Source organism: Salvia hispanica, chromosome 4 (genome assembly GCF_023119035.1).
Source record: "Salvia hispanica cultivar TCC Black 2014 chromosome 4, UniMelb_Shisp_WGS_1.0, whole genome shotgun sequence".
NCBI lineage: Eukaryota > Viridiplantae > Streptophyta > Magnoliopsida > Lamiales > Lamiaceae > Salvia > Salvia hispanica.
In genome coordinates this window covers 13,986,961-14,001,076 of record NC_062968.1, presented here as the reverse complement: position 1 = coordinate 14,001,076, position 14,116 = coordinate 13,986,961, and the positions used below count along the sequence as shown (strand labels likewise).

General features: G+C 30.0%; 1 protein-coding gene across 1 annotated transcript; it reads left to right on the top strand.

Annotated features, from left to right (window-relative positions):
* Positions 1 to 8,107: 8,107 nt before the first annotated feature.
* On the top strand, positions 8,108 to 10,787 carry LOC125218162. The gene is made up of 6 exons (XM_048119779.1): positions 8,108 to 8,345; positions 8,881 to 9,030; positions 9,209 to 9,263; positions 9,394 to 9,450; positions 10,047 to 10,124; positions 10,313 to 10,787. The coding sequence occupies exons 1-6, from the start codon at positions 8,139 to 8,141 to the stop codon at positions 10,711 to 10,713; spliced, it is 948 nt and encodes a 315-aa protein (XP_047975736.1). The 5' UTR covers positions 8,108 to 8,138; the 3' UTR covers positions 10,714 to 10,787.
* The last annotated feature ends 3,329 nt before the right edge of the window (positions 10,788 to 14,116 follow it).

Genomic DNA, 14,116 nt, shown 5'->3' with positions numbered 1-14,116 from the left:
GGCCTCTCGGCATGCTCCTCAGCCGGTTGCTGACTTGATCTCTTAGTTGGCCGCAAACTCAATTCTGGGTGCGACTGGCTCAAATGTCCGCTGACCGTTGGCACTGCCTTTAAATAGTTGCCTTCTCAACAAACAAGTCAAAATACAGAAGTACATAATATATGCAACCTGAGGTTGTAATTCACATGTTATATATTTAAAACGGGTCAAATTTGTTCCTTAGAAACATGTAAATTTCGTATATATCAAAATCAACATGGAGTTGGCACAAAAGAGAAATCGAAGTCTCTTCAAGATAGTTCGATAATTTATATAATTATACTAAACAAATTATGTCGTTTTAGGGATACAATGTATGCCCTAAATGATGCGAATGATGTTTAGTTTTTAGGGATGTAACCTTTGCCTCCAAGAATGCAACTATGTACATAAATACTCCGTCAAATCCTATAATAGATGACACACTTGTGTAAAGATACAATATTTTCGGAGATGTTATTTTGTGCGTTAAGTGGAGAGAAAAAAATTGTATAGTTGTATTAATGTGAGATAGAACTTTAAAAAAAGAAGAGGAAATGTGACATCTTTTATTGGGCAAACTAAAAAACGAAATTGTGACATCTATTGTTGGATGGAGGGAGTACTAAATTTTTTATGAAAAGATTACGAAGAATGGTTAGAGCATCCGCAACGGTAGGAAAAACCGCGTCCGTCCGTCCGTGCCATCGGCAAGGACGAGCTCGTCCGCCACTGCGAGCCGTCCATCCGTGCCAGCGGCACGGCGCTGCTCTTAGCTAAGAGCACGTCCGTGCCGCTGAGCAGCACACGTGACACTCTCTGATTCGCCAACGGCATAGCTGTTGGCATATTCAATTTTTTTTTTAAAGTTTCGAAATTAATTTTAAAAAAAAGTTTTTAAATAAAAAAAAATATTTTCCCACTTCCCAAAAAATTATATTCGTTTTCTACCCACTTTTAATTTATTTTTCAATATTTTTCCCCAAAATTCACATTTTCATCTATAAATACCCCCACTTGGGTCAACTCTATTTGAACGATACGTCTAAGATGACTCCGGAGCAACTTGCAACACATGAGGGAATGATCCGGGGTCTCAAGAGGCAATTGGGGATAGATGACTAGTCTTTCACGTGTGTAATTTTTAATTTGTAGGATTTTAATAATGTATTTTTTTTTATTTTCTAGGATTTTAATTATGTATTTTTATTTTTAAAGATTTTAATTATGTAATTTTTATTTTTTAGAATTTTAATTATGTAATTTTTATTTTTCAATGTATTTTTATAATGTAGAAATGTTTTTAGTAATTGAAGTATTTAAATTGAATAATAGAATGGTGGAACCCTTGAGCTTGTCCATGTGGAAAAGTACGGATGTGGGTGTTGTGCTCTTAGCTAAGGACAAGGAGTAAAAGTGGGTCCGGGCCCACTTCCATGCTCTTAGCTAAGGGCACGGATGGGGATGCTCTTACACCTAGAAGTTATTTCTTGAACTGAAAAACTAAAAAAGTTATCACCATTCTTCTTCTTCTTCTTCTTCTTCTTCTTCTTCTTCTTCTTCTTCTTCTTCTTCTTCTTCTTCTTCTTCTTCTTCTTCTTCTTCTTCTTCTTACCACTATTGAAAAAATCAAAAAGTCAAGTTCTTTATTGAAGATCCACATTCTCGTAGGGGTAGGCACGGGAATCGATTCTCGTACCTTCACCCGGGCCTGGGTGAAAATGAGGAACAGGAATCGATTCTCGTGTTGTGGGTGTAGGCATGAAAAGGTGTACCTGTTCGAGTTCCCAAGGTGGTAAGATAATAAGTTAAATTTATGAAGTTAATGATTTTTGTAAAGATGTAATATTTTTATGTAACTTTTTATTTTTAATGTATTAATTTTAAGATTTTTTATTTTTAATGTATTAATTTTAGAAATTTTTATTTTTATGTATTAATTTTAGGATCTTTTATTTTTTTTTATGTAATAATTTTAGGATTCTTTCTTCTTCTTCTTCTTCTTCTTCTTCTTCTTCTTCTTCTTCTTCTTCTTCTTCTTCTTCTTCTTCTTCTTCTTCTTCTTCTTCTTCTTCTTCTTCTTCTTCTTCTTCTTCTACAATGCCAGCAGCATTAATCAATCATCTTACAAATCATATTACTTTATGGGAAATGATTTTCGTAGAGCATTTCTGCCTACTAATGCCCTTAACTTTTTAATCAGATCGAACCGGTTTTATATTAACATTATATTATAAATTATATTATTTACTTACTAAATCACCATTATTATATTTTAAATCCTAAAAAAACATTAATCTTGATATAAATCTCCAAATTAAGATTTTCATATCTATATACTCCTACTCCATCGATTAATCATTTTAAAGTTCCACCTTTTTTCTCCTTCAAATATTTATCCATCGATTAATTAGTCTTGTAAGGTCCCACCTTTTATCTCCTTCAAATATTTATTAGTATCTGCAAAACAATTACTACTATAAATATTATCACTTTTAGTTGTTTGTTTATTCATTATTCTGTCTTGATATTTCGTAGGTGAATTATTCATTATATTGCTAACTAAATCTCCTATTTCTACTCCTATTCATAGTTCATCGTTTAAATAATAAATATCCATATCTAGTACTAAAATAAACATTAATTTGTATATTATATTTTGTTTTTGATTAAATTTATATTTTGTGTACATACTTTATTATCATAAAATTAATTTGTTTATTAAATACACGTATTGAGGATATAGAGGTAGATTATGCATATATTGTTCATGTATTTTTTTTTTGGTGAGTATATTGTTCATGTATTTAATGACCTGTGTGTGGAATACAACTTTTAAAATGATTGGATGATATATTTTTAAATTTCGTCCTCTTTTGTTGCTTTTATTTAAAAATATATCTTCAAAATTTAAAATATTAAATAAAGTTGTATTATTAGCTAATAAATAATATGAATCTCTTATCAAATCAGTCTTTATAAATTTTAATTCAAATAATCTAATAACAAATAATTAGCGCTATGAAATATTAAAAACTTGCTAACTACTACTCCCTCAATCCCACATAATTTGACCCAATATTCCATTTTGGACCGTCCCACATAATTTGACACACTTCAGTTTTCCCTTTTTTGGTAGTGGACCTCATATTCCACTAACTCATTCCTACTCACATTTTATTATAAAACTAATACTTTAAAAGTAGGCCTCACATTTCACTAACTTTTTCAACTCACTTTCCATTAGATTTCTTAAAATTCGTGTCGGGTCAAAGTGTCCCAAATTATGTTGGACGGAGGGAGTAATTGTTAGAGTTTGTATACTAGACATCACCTTTCGAGTGATTGAATACTGTTAAAACTCTTATTTTATTTTCCAAAGGAATAAACAGATTATTTTTGTCATAATGTTGTTATGTTTTACGTTTAATGGATGTTTATTACATGTTTAAATGTATAAGTAACTTAACAAAGTCTAAGTCTTTGTTTTAGTAGACCGGTTGTGGGTCACTTTAAGGTAACACGGTCAGTTCTAAACAAAGAAAAAGAATAATTTCACAACCTACATAGGCTTAGACTACCTATCGTGAAAGGTTGCAATGTCAGTCCGATTATTTCTAAGCCTTACTTGAAATAAGATGACATTGGTGTGGTATAGCACTAAATGGATCTAACAGCGAGACAGTCTTTATGCTATCTACTGAAAGACGAGATCTCGTAAATTATTTCTCAATCAATGTACGTTAGCATTGAGCATACGGTATTGATTATGCACTACTTTGACTTACCAAATGGTGCGGATTTTTCGCAACCCAATAAGTCTGGTATATTGGGTAGTGGTGATTAATATCTAGCGGTGCTAGGATTGCTATTATATTGAATCGTGCGCGAGGTGAGTCTCGTTTGATAACATCCTCAAGAGAAGCTTGAAATAAAGTTTTATTATTCGGAACCTAGCTAGTTGGAGTTTAATTACTCTATGAATAATAAATAAGTTTTTCTTGCTGAGTCCTCTCTTGGAATAAATAAGATATTAATTAATTAAGTCCATAGCAGACAATAATTAATTAATGGATGTTTCTATCTTAAGCACGGGAAATAAATATCAAGTAATGGAAACCCGAAGTACTTATAATTTCAGATTTGGATGGGGAGTGCAATATTACTTATGTAGTGGCTGCTCGTAATATTCCAATTTTAAGCTTATAAATTGGACTTAATTTAATTAGTAAAAAGCTAATTGGAGGAGTCCATATCCAAAGCCTTCCATAGATCCCTGTCTGGGCCCAATATGTGACTTATTATAAATAGGAGAATAAAGGAGACAGAGAAAACATACTTAATTTATACTCAAAATTTTCGCCCCCCTATTCCTAGGAGTGGGCGAATTTTTCTCCTTTGTGGTATATGATTTCTGTCTTCTTTATTTAGGTCCTAGTATACTTGGTGAGATGAACCCACCCTGATATCAGTTTACAGTTCGGGAACCAGACAGAAGATCCGTGGTTTTGTACTAAAGATCTTCACGTAGAGAAGGCGCTAGCCATCTTCGATTCTTTGGAGAATCTTCAAGGTATAATGGCTAAACCCTAGAAAAACATGTTTTAGGTTTCAATTAATTTAAAGCATGTTTTATTTGAGTTTTGAGCATGATACATGTGATAATTACGCGAATAGAATTTGTCTAAATAATCTGCTAAATAGATCAGAATTATTATGTAATTGATTTATGTGAGCGCTTCCGCTGCCAACCCCTTCAGTAATAACTATTGAAATGTAAATAATCATATCTATAACATATGATAAAAAATAATTACTTTTAATTAAATTGTAGTTTTGAATATTAACAAAATTTATTCTTTTAGTAACTTTTTAGTTACATTTCTACACCTATTCATAGTTCATCGTTTAAATAATAAATATCCATATCTAGTACTAAAAGAAACATTAATTTGTATATTATATTTTGTTTTTGATTAAATTTATATTTTGTGTACATACTTTATTATAATTAAATTAATTTGTTTATTAAATACACATATCGAGGATATAGAGGTAGATTATGCATATATTGTTCATATATTTAATGACTTGTGTGTGGGATACAACTTTTAAAATGATTGGATGATATATTTTTAAATTTCTTCCTCTTTCGTTGCCTTTATTTAAAAATATATCTTCAAAATTTAAAATATTAAATAAAGATGTAGTATTAGTTAATAAATAATATGGATGTCTTATCAAATCAGTCTTTATAAATTTTAATTCAAATAATTTAATAACAAATAATTAGCACTATGAAATATTAAAAACTTGTTAACTACTAATAACTATTGAACTGTAAATAATCATATCTATATCATATGATAAAAGAAATTACTTTTAATTAAATTGTAGTTTTGAATATTAATAAATTTATTCTTTTAGTAACTTTTTAGTTACAAGAATGTTTATAAGAGAATAGAGTGTTTAGCTCAATTCACTATAACATCCATCAAATTAAAATTTTGATACTACATTAAATACTCCTAGTAACTAATTAAGTACTACTGATTTTCAGAATTTTAGAATTTTTATTTTTTATTTTCTAAAATTTTGATTTCTTTAATCGAACCTCGATAAAAAAAAATCACATATTATTATCTTATTTATTTCATATTTCTAATATTTTCAAATAATAATTTCTCTTTTTACTTCATACAAGACTCCCTTTGTCATATAGAAATAGACCGAATTTTCTTTTTCGTTCGTCCCAATAAACATGGAGTAATAAATTAAAATTTGATATATGGGTAATAATACTAATTGAGTTTAGTATTTACGGTTTTAATTTTAATTATTTTATAATTTTAACTCTTAAATTTTCAAAATTGTAATTTCTGTAATTTATAATTTTAGGAAGATTATGTTGAACCCTGAAAAAAAAATTAATCCCATATTTGTAACTTATCTATTTAATATTTTAATAATATGTGACTAATATTTTCACTTTTTTGTTATAGAATATTAGAGTTCTTAGCTTAAACAATTGTAACATGCAACAATTAAATTTGAATATATGATATATGAAATAGTACTCATTAAGTTTACGGTATTGTTTTTAATAATTTCATAATTTTAATTTTAATTCTTTACTTTCTAAAATTTTACTTTATTTTAATTCTTAATTTTTGGAACATTACATTGAACCTCGATAAAATAATCACATGCTCTTAATTTATATTAATATTCTTAAAATATATAGTTAATATTTTCTCTTTCTTTAATATATAATTTTTGGAAGATTATGTTGAACCCCGTAATTAATCGCGTGTTCATAACTTATCTATTTAATATTTTAAAGATATGTATAGAATATTAGAGTTCTTAGCTCAAATAATTATAACATGCAACAATTAAAATTGAATATGTGATATACTCCTATGAAATAGTAGTCATTAAGTTTACGGTTTTAATTTTAAGAATTGCACAATTTCAATTGTATTCTTTACTTTCTAAAATTTTAGTTTATTTTAATTCTTAATTTTTGGAATATTACATTGAACCTCGATAAAATAATCACATTTTCTTAATTCATATATTTATTATTCTAAAAATATATAGTTAATATTTTTTCTTTCTTTAAAAATACTCCATTACAGTTCTTGGTTCATTCACTATACCATCAACAAATTAAAATATTATCATACTTATACTTCGTATGATATATAAATACTGATTGGGTTGCGTTCTTAATTCATGTATTTACTAGTTTTAAATGAAATGTGAGTGGATTGAGTTAGTGGAATATGAGGCCTTTACCATTTATACACAAATTAACCGGGACTTCTATTCATGGATGAACTAAAGCGAAAAAACGAGACTCATATTCGCGGACGGGGGGAGTAATTAATAAAACAAGCATTTCAAAAAAGAAAGAGTATATTTTTAAAATTAAATTTACTTATATGTTATTACTTTTTTTAACGCATTTAACTGTATTAAAATCCACAAATATTTATTCAATAAATTATGCATATATCCATTATCAGATAATAAAATGTTTCAGAATAAACTATATTAAAATTAGTGTCCACTAAAGCACGAATTTAATCAGAACTTTTACTTTGTACTGCATTTATAACAGTTAATGAAACATAAAATTGGATGCAATTATTTTATTTATTTATTTTATTATATTACTATAACATTATAAAATTTAATTAATATAAAAAAATGAATATCGCAATTAAACTTTATAAGTTAAGAAAATATACAAACAATATGTATAACATAGTAAGAATTTAAAATTTGTTAATATTTTTAATTTATAAGTTAAATTAAATTAAATTTATTAACTGTAAATTTCTTATTATTCAATTTATAAATTTAATTTAATTTCTATAGTGTATGTCAAAGAACAAAACATACGAACAATATACAATATCACAATTATTATTTATAACATAAAACTGCACACATGAAGATAGTTGGGGATGAAAATGTTAACTCTAAAAATGTGGTAGAGAGAGACGAAAGAACTGCATTCAATCCTAGCAACATTTTGGAAGATAGAGGAGAGAGAGATAGGAGAGAAAATTGCTCCAGAATTTTAGCAAAAATAGGAACAAAGAGGGGAGAGATTATAGAAAAAATGTTTTCTAAAGTATATTTATTCCTAAAGGATAGATAATAATATATTAATTAATTTAAAAATAATAAAAATTTAGGAACCGGTTTTAAAACTGAAATTCCTAAAATATCTAATTACGTACTTAGTTATTCTCTACGTTTATCACTGCTCGTATTTTATTTATTCTTATCCATTAATAATATATTTAACCAATAATTTTTATTTATTGAATAAACTATAAACTAAGTATATGGGTAACGGTCAATTAAAATGCAAATTAAATTAGAAGTATCAACGAGTGAAGTTTTGTGTGCAGGAAAATTAAATTGATTAGCAATGTGTTTAGATTAATATTAGAATACAAAATGTACGTTGTGGGTTTTAAATTTTAGAAATAAATGTGATTTGGAAAAAGATTAAAAAAAAAAGAGAAAGAAATTAGAAATGGAAAAAGGGATGAAATATCTGTTACGGGAATTATCCTTCTACACTTGGAATATACACCGCCATGGAGACACTCGCACACAGCGACGTTGTCGCTTACTTCCGGCGGCCGACGCAGCACACTCATCTTCGTCCCTCAGCCTCTCTTTTGCTGCTCAAACACACACACACTCCGGTTTCCTCCCTTCTCTGGGTCGCTGCTGCCCGCCAGATTCCGGCGTGTCATCGCCGTTTTTCTCATAGCTCTAGGCTAGACTTATCTCTCCTTTACGTAAGCAACCTCTTTCTTGTATATCTTCTTCTTCAATTTTAAGCTAGGGTTCATAATTAAGTGTTTCCCCAATTTTAATTTTGACCAAAACTCTAAGCTTTTTATAGCTAAATTCTGCCTTGAAATAGTTAGAGAGATGAAAATGGAAGTTTTATCGCTTAGGATTATTCTTCTTAGTTTGTGAAATTTGTTATGCTACTTGGTTAGAATTTAGAATTTATCTTATATACTTATATGATTTACACCTTAATGAAGGTTAATAGAAGAAATAATTGAAAAAATGGACGATTGAATTAGTTGTCTATTGAATAAGTTGTGTGAAATCATGCATAGTGTAGATAAGAAATGATACCTACGTAAAATTACAAGAACCATCTAAATCCCAGATTTTAAGAGTTCCTATCTACTGCAGAAACCATCAATAATGGTTTCCATCTCTCTAAACTCTACCCAATTCGCCTTCAATTGCATCCCAAAATCAAACATCAATGTAAGCAAAAGCCCTAATTTCTCTTCGTTATCTTTGGTTTCGCAGAAATCAAAGCTCAGAAGCAACTTGACAGTTACGGCGGCGATGAAGAAGGGGAATAAACCCAAGAAAAAGAGAAAAGATGACAGCCATAGCTTCGCCTCCAAGCCCGATGAAGCCACTGGCCCTTATCCCGAAGCCGTGCTTCTCAAACAGGTGCGTGTGTTTTGATTTTTCTTTTCCGAATTTTGTAATTTATCGAGTTGTGTGGTATAAATGTGGATAGTTTTGCCAAGAAAATCGATGGAAATGGATAATATTCGTTTCTTTTCATGCCGAAGAATGTAGAATCAATGAGATTCGTATTTGATGTTGTGTTTGAATGTTTGGGCAGAGGAGTGTTGAAGAAGATGGTAGGCTTATGCCGGAGTTTGCCGATGTCGAAGAGCGTGAGTTCATTGGGCTATTTCTTAGTTTTTACACTATAATTTTTGGGATTCATGGTTTTTTTAACCTAATTTTCTGATTCATACTAGTTGATTTTGAACTAATGTGATTTCTCTGAATTTTGATTTGCAGGTGAACTCTTTGAGGCTTTAAATCTGCTGCTAGAGAGTGATACAAATGTAGATCAAAGTAAGAATGCCCTTTGCGATTTCTTGGTGTTTTGATGTTTGGTTTGATTAGTATTTTATGCCATATCTACTATTATGAAGTTTTAGTTCTTACCCGTTTTCTTGATATTTTGGTTTCCGTATTGTGATAGATGAACTATCAATCAATCATCTGATGTTTGGGTTAGGGAAAGGTTTATCGTTTGTGGAGACCATTAAAGTAGTTTGGTCCCTTTGTTTGTATGTTATAAATCTTTTGATTTTGTGTTTTATCTCATATCGACATATCATATTGTATTACCAATATAAATGTGAAGACCTCTTGTAAATTGAACATGATTGGAATGGTGAAGACCGTAAATATTTGCGTCCTGTTTTCTTGATATTTTTGCTTTGTATTTGTGATGTTTGAGTTTGTAAAAGTTAATAAGGTGACCGTAAATGTAGTTCATTTCCTCTGATCCTACATCATTCTACTAATATATCGTAATGTATTTTCAATATGAATTTCGAGTGCACTTGCAAAATCGAAACATGATGGAATTAGAGAGGAATGTTCAACATCATCATATTAGAATGCTCCTTTAAGTGATTAATGTGCCTTGGTTTCTTGAACAGTGCGACATTATGAAGTCGTATATCTTATCCATGAGGATTACAAAGACGAGGTTGAGAATGTGAACACCAAAGTTCGAGGTATTTTTGCTATGCATTTGTGGCTTATGCTATCCTAATCTCGTGATAATAGTTGTTTGTGATGAAAGTTGGAAGCTCTTCCTCCTCGTTTACTCGCCCTTCCCTCTAGCTCTCATCTTGCTTGATCATGCTCTTTTGTTTAGTGGTATCTCAAATGTTGTTTCTCGTTTACACAATTTGTTTGATAGATTTCTTGGAGGAAAAGAAGGGCAAGGTTTGGAGATTCAGCGACTGGGGCATGCGTAGGCTGGCATACAAGATAAAGAAAGCGAAGAATGCCCATTACATTCTCATGAACTTTGAGGTGGAAGCGCAATGGATAAATGAATTCAAGAGCATGCTAGATAGAGACGAGAGGGTCATCCGACACCTTGTGATGAAACGAGATGAGGCCGAGACGGAAGACTGCCCTCCACCTCCTGAGTTCAGTACACTGCGCGCTGACATGGTTGATGATGATACAGACGAGGAGGATGAGGAGTATGATGAGGAGGAGGATGACCAAGGTATTATATATGTGAATGATGTAGAAGAGGAGAGTAGTAGCTCTGTTAGAAATACGGCAAAGCCTCACAAAGTGGGCAGATAGATGATGGTCTTACAACCTTCATCCTGTTATTTTTGGGCTTGTAAAAGTTAGTTATAAACAGTTTCTTTGTCTAATTTCAAGTGCAGTAATTGACATGATTGAGATGAAAAATCTACTTTGGTAGCGTTCGGTTGTCATGACTAATAATCATGAGACTATCCATCTAGGATTGAGTTGTGAGATTATTTTAGTTGGAGGGGGGAGGCTATAACTAATTATCATGAGACTATCCATCTAGGATTAAGTTGAGGGGGTCAATCTTATGAACCAAACATGATACACATTTAATCATAAGATTTAGTCTTGTCAACTGAACACCCGTTGAGGGGGTCAATCTTATGAACCAAACATGATACATATTTAATCATAAGATTTAGTCTTGCCAATTGAACACCCCCTTTATATATTACTGGTCGATGCTGCATTCATATGTTGATTTCCAGTAAGTGAAGTAGGTTACATGAGAGTGAGATAACAAGAGTTGATTGATTAGATGACATTTTTTATCATGTCGACATTTTAATTTTCTAATTAATTCAAACCCAATATAGACATTTGAATGTGATGCCAAAACAAAGAAAAGATTACAATCCAACATTTTTTTTTCTATGAATATAAGTGTAGTAGGAAATGTTGTATATAATTTTAGTCTTTTATTTTATTAATTAAAAGAGTGTACATATGGCATTATTGCATTGGTGCAGTAGAAAATGGTAGTGATAAATGCAAACTCATATATTCACTCACTTAATCTATATTTCACTCACTTGGATAACGGTACTTAATCTATTCTTGGATAACGGTACTTAATCTATATTTCACTCACTTCGTGACTAAGTGATAAATGCAAACTCATATATTCACTCACTTAATCTATATTTCACTCACTTGGATAACGGTACTTAATCTATTCTTGGATAACGGTACTTAATCTATATTTCACTCACTTCGTGACTAATGTTAAATTAGGGTAGTGATAAAATGCAAACTCATATATTGTACAAACTACAAATTTTTGCAACACAGTATCAACACAATATCAATATAGTGTAAAATTTTAAGATTTTGATGTCAATACAATTTCAAAACAACATCAATCGTTGACATTGTGTTGACATTTTTTGTTGCTATTCTTTTATCATCTGTTGATGTTAACTTACGGTCCAAATCATAGTTTGTAGTTTGTACAATATTTATAGTTTGCATTTGATCACATTCCTAATAATTATTTATATTTATATTTGGTGGGTTGTGATCAATTGCTAACTAATTAGCCATTCCAAATTAAGACCAAATCTTAGCTATTAAATTATGAGATCTAGTGGCTGAAATAATGACACGTGGATTATATTTAAAATTAAAAAAATTATCAAATAAACTTAAAGGGAATATGGGTCAATTCTTATATATGGTAGTTAAAACTAACCACTTCTTCTCTCATCAAAATCATCGCACAACTTGGAATTTACGTAACCATTTCGATTTAAATTAAAGGTAATTTCATAAGGATTCTAACAGGATCTCAATTGCATATGTTCTAACGATGATCGGATTATGAAATTTATAATTTTTATTTCAATTTTCGTATATGTTGATAAACAAATTTTATATTAATAAATGCATCAAAAATCTCAATATAATGCATTTACACTATCAATAAAACTATGTTGATATTTCCATATACACATGTTGATATTCTCATGTCATTGTATTGATATTTATATTACACTGTGTTGATATAAAAAATCCATAAAAAATATATGTTATAACAGATTGACTATTTTACCCTTTTGTTGATATTTTATCTACTATTTATTGAAATCCGTAAGCTATTGAGCCTTAATCTCATTCACTCATTTATTGATCTTAATTGTAGGATTGAGTTTTCTTTAATTTCACAGTACACAACCTATCACAAACGTACACAAACTTAAATATTAGCACTAAATTTATGAAAGAGAAATAAAATTTTATAAAACTAAAATAAATAAAAAGTAATCCCGAACCCTTAAAGAAAGATGAAAATTTTGGCTCTACTAATTCAATCGATATAAATAAGAACAAAAACCAATAAACTAAGTAGAATCCAATCCAATTATAAGGTACAATATATAAGCAGAGATTCAATATATAAGGAAATCAATTTATACTCAAATACTATAGTTTATATGTAGCAATACCTATACAAATTCATTAATAAGACAAAAAAATAACTTATCTATAAATATATCTACATCTCAACAAATGCTTATATATTGAATCGTTCGATAATTGAGAACTAACGAATAAATCACACTAAATTAATAAAGAATATATACATAACATCTACAATTTTAAGATTCTAAATAACCAATGCTTATAAACTGGGACGGAGAGAGTATTAAGACTAGCCCATTATAAAATTTTGAGCATATACACCAAAATGTATATAGTAAAAGTGGCATCGTTGAGCAAGCGGTTGTCGCTTCCACCTTACACAACACAGGCTTCACCTCCTTTGGTCGACCCTATTAATTGTCTCTGCCTCACGCTCGATCTCGCTGCGACATACTTCTCCGACTGTCGTCTCTAGCTCCACCTCACCCTCGATTGCTGCGTGGCCTCGCTAACACAACTGATCGATTACCTGATTGGCCTCTCAATTCTTAAGAGCCTTTGAAATTAATTTTTGTTCGAATTTGTTGTGTGGGAGAATGCTTAAAGATTTGACGATTTGGCTCTATTTATAAAGGCTGAAGCTTGGAGGGTAAGTTATTTTTTTTTCCACGGCAGGCAATACACATTCGATACAACCGTCACATTTCACCCCCACTTACAATATGTGAAAAAGGAAAATTGTGACTTTATGGATGAGATGCACGCTCTATCTCTGATTTTCTTTTCAAAGCATATGGCTCAAGAATGAGATGATATATTAAATCTAATTGCCTAATTCAAATTTCACAATTCGAGATGCAGAGTAACTCTTTCTTCAAATTGGCTATATAATCTATCTCTAAATTCTTTTTTCTTTTTAATTTCTGAATTTGATCATACTTCACATCTATAACACACATGCATCACTTTCTATAAATTGATTTGCAGCTTTATGTACTCCATTTGTTAACATCAATTTATCATCATCATTCACATTTTTTTATGAGTTATATCTACCTTTTCTTGCTATTAGCTTTATGTACTCCATTTGTTGACATCAAATCATCATTCACATTTTTTTATGAGTTATATCTACCTTTTCTTGCTATTAATTGTAGGTTGAGAAGATGTAAAGATAGTTTCTTTAAAATAATTCTATTAAGTAATGATTTAAGAAATATAAATACAGTTTTGAAAATACAAATAAAAAAAATCATATGAATTTCTCGCAAATCTATAATCAATAATTTATATAAATCTATCTATC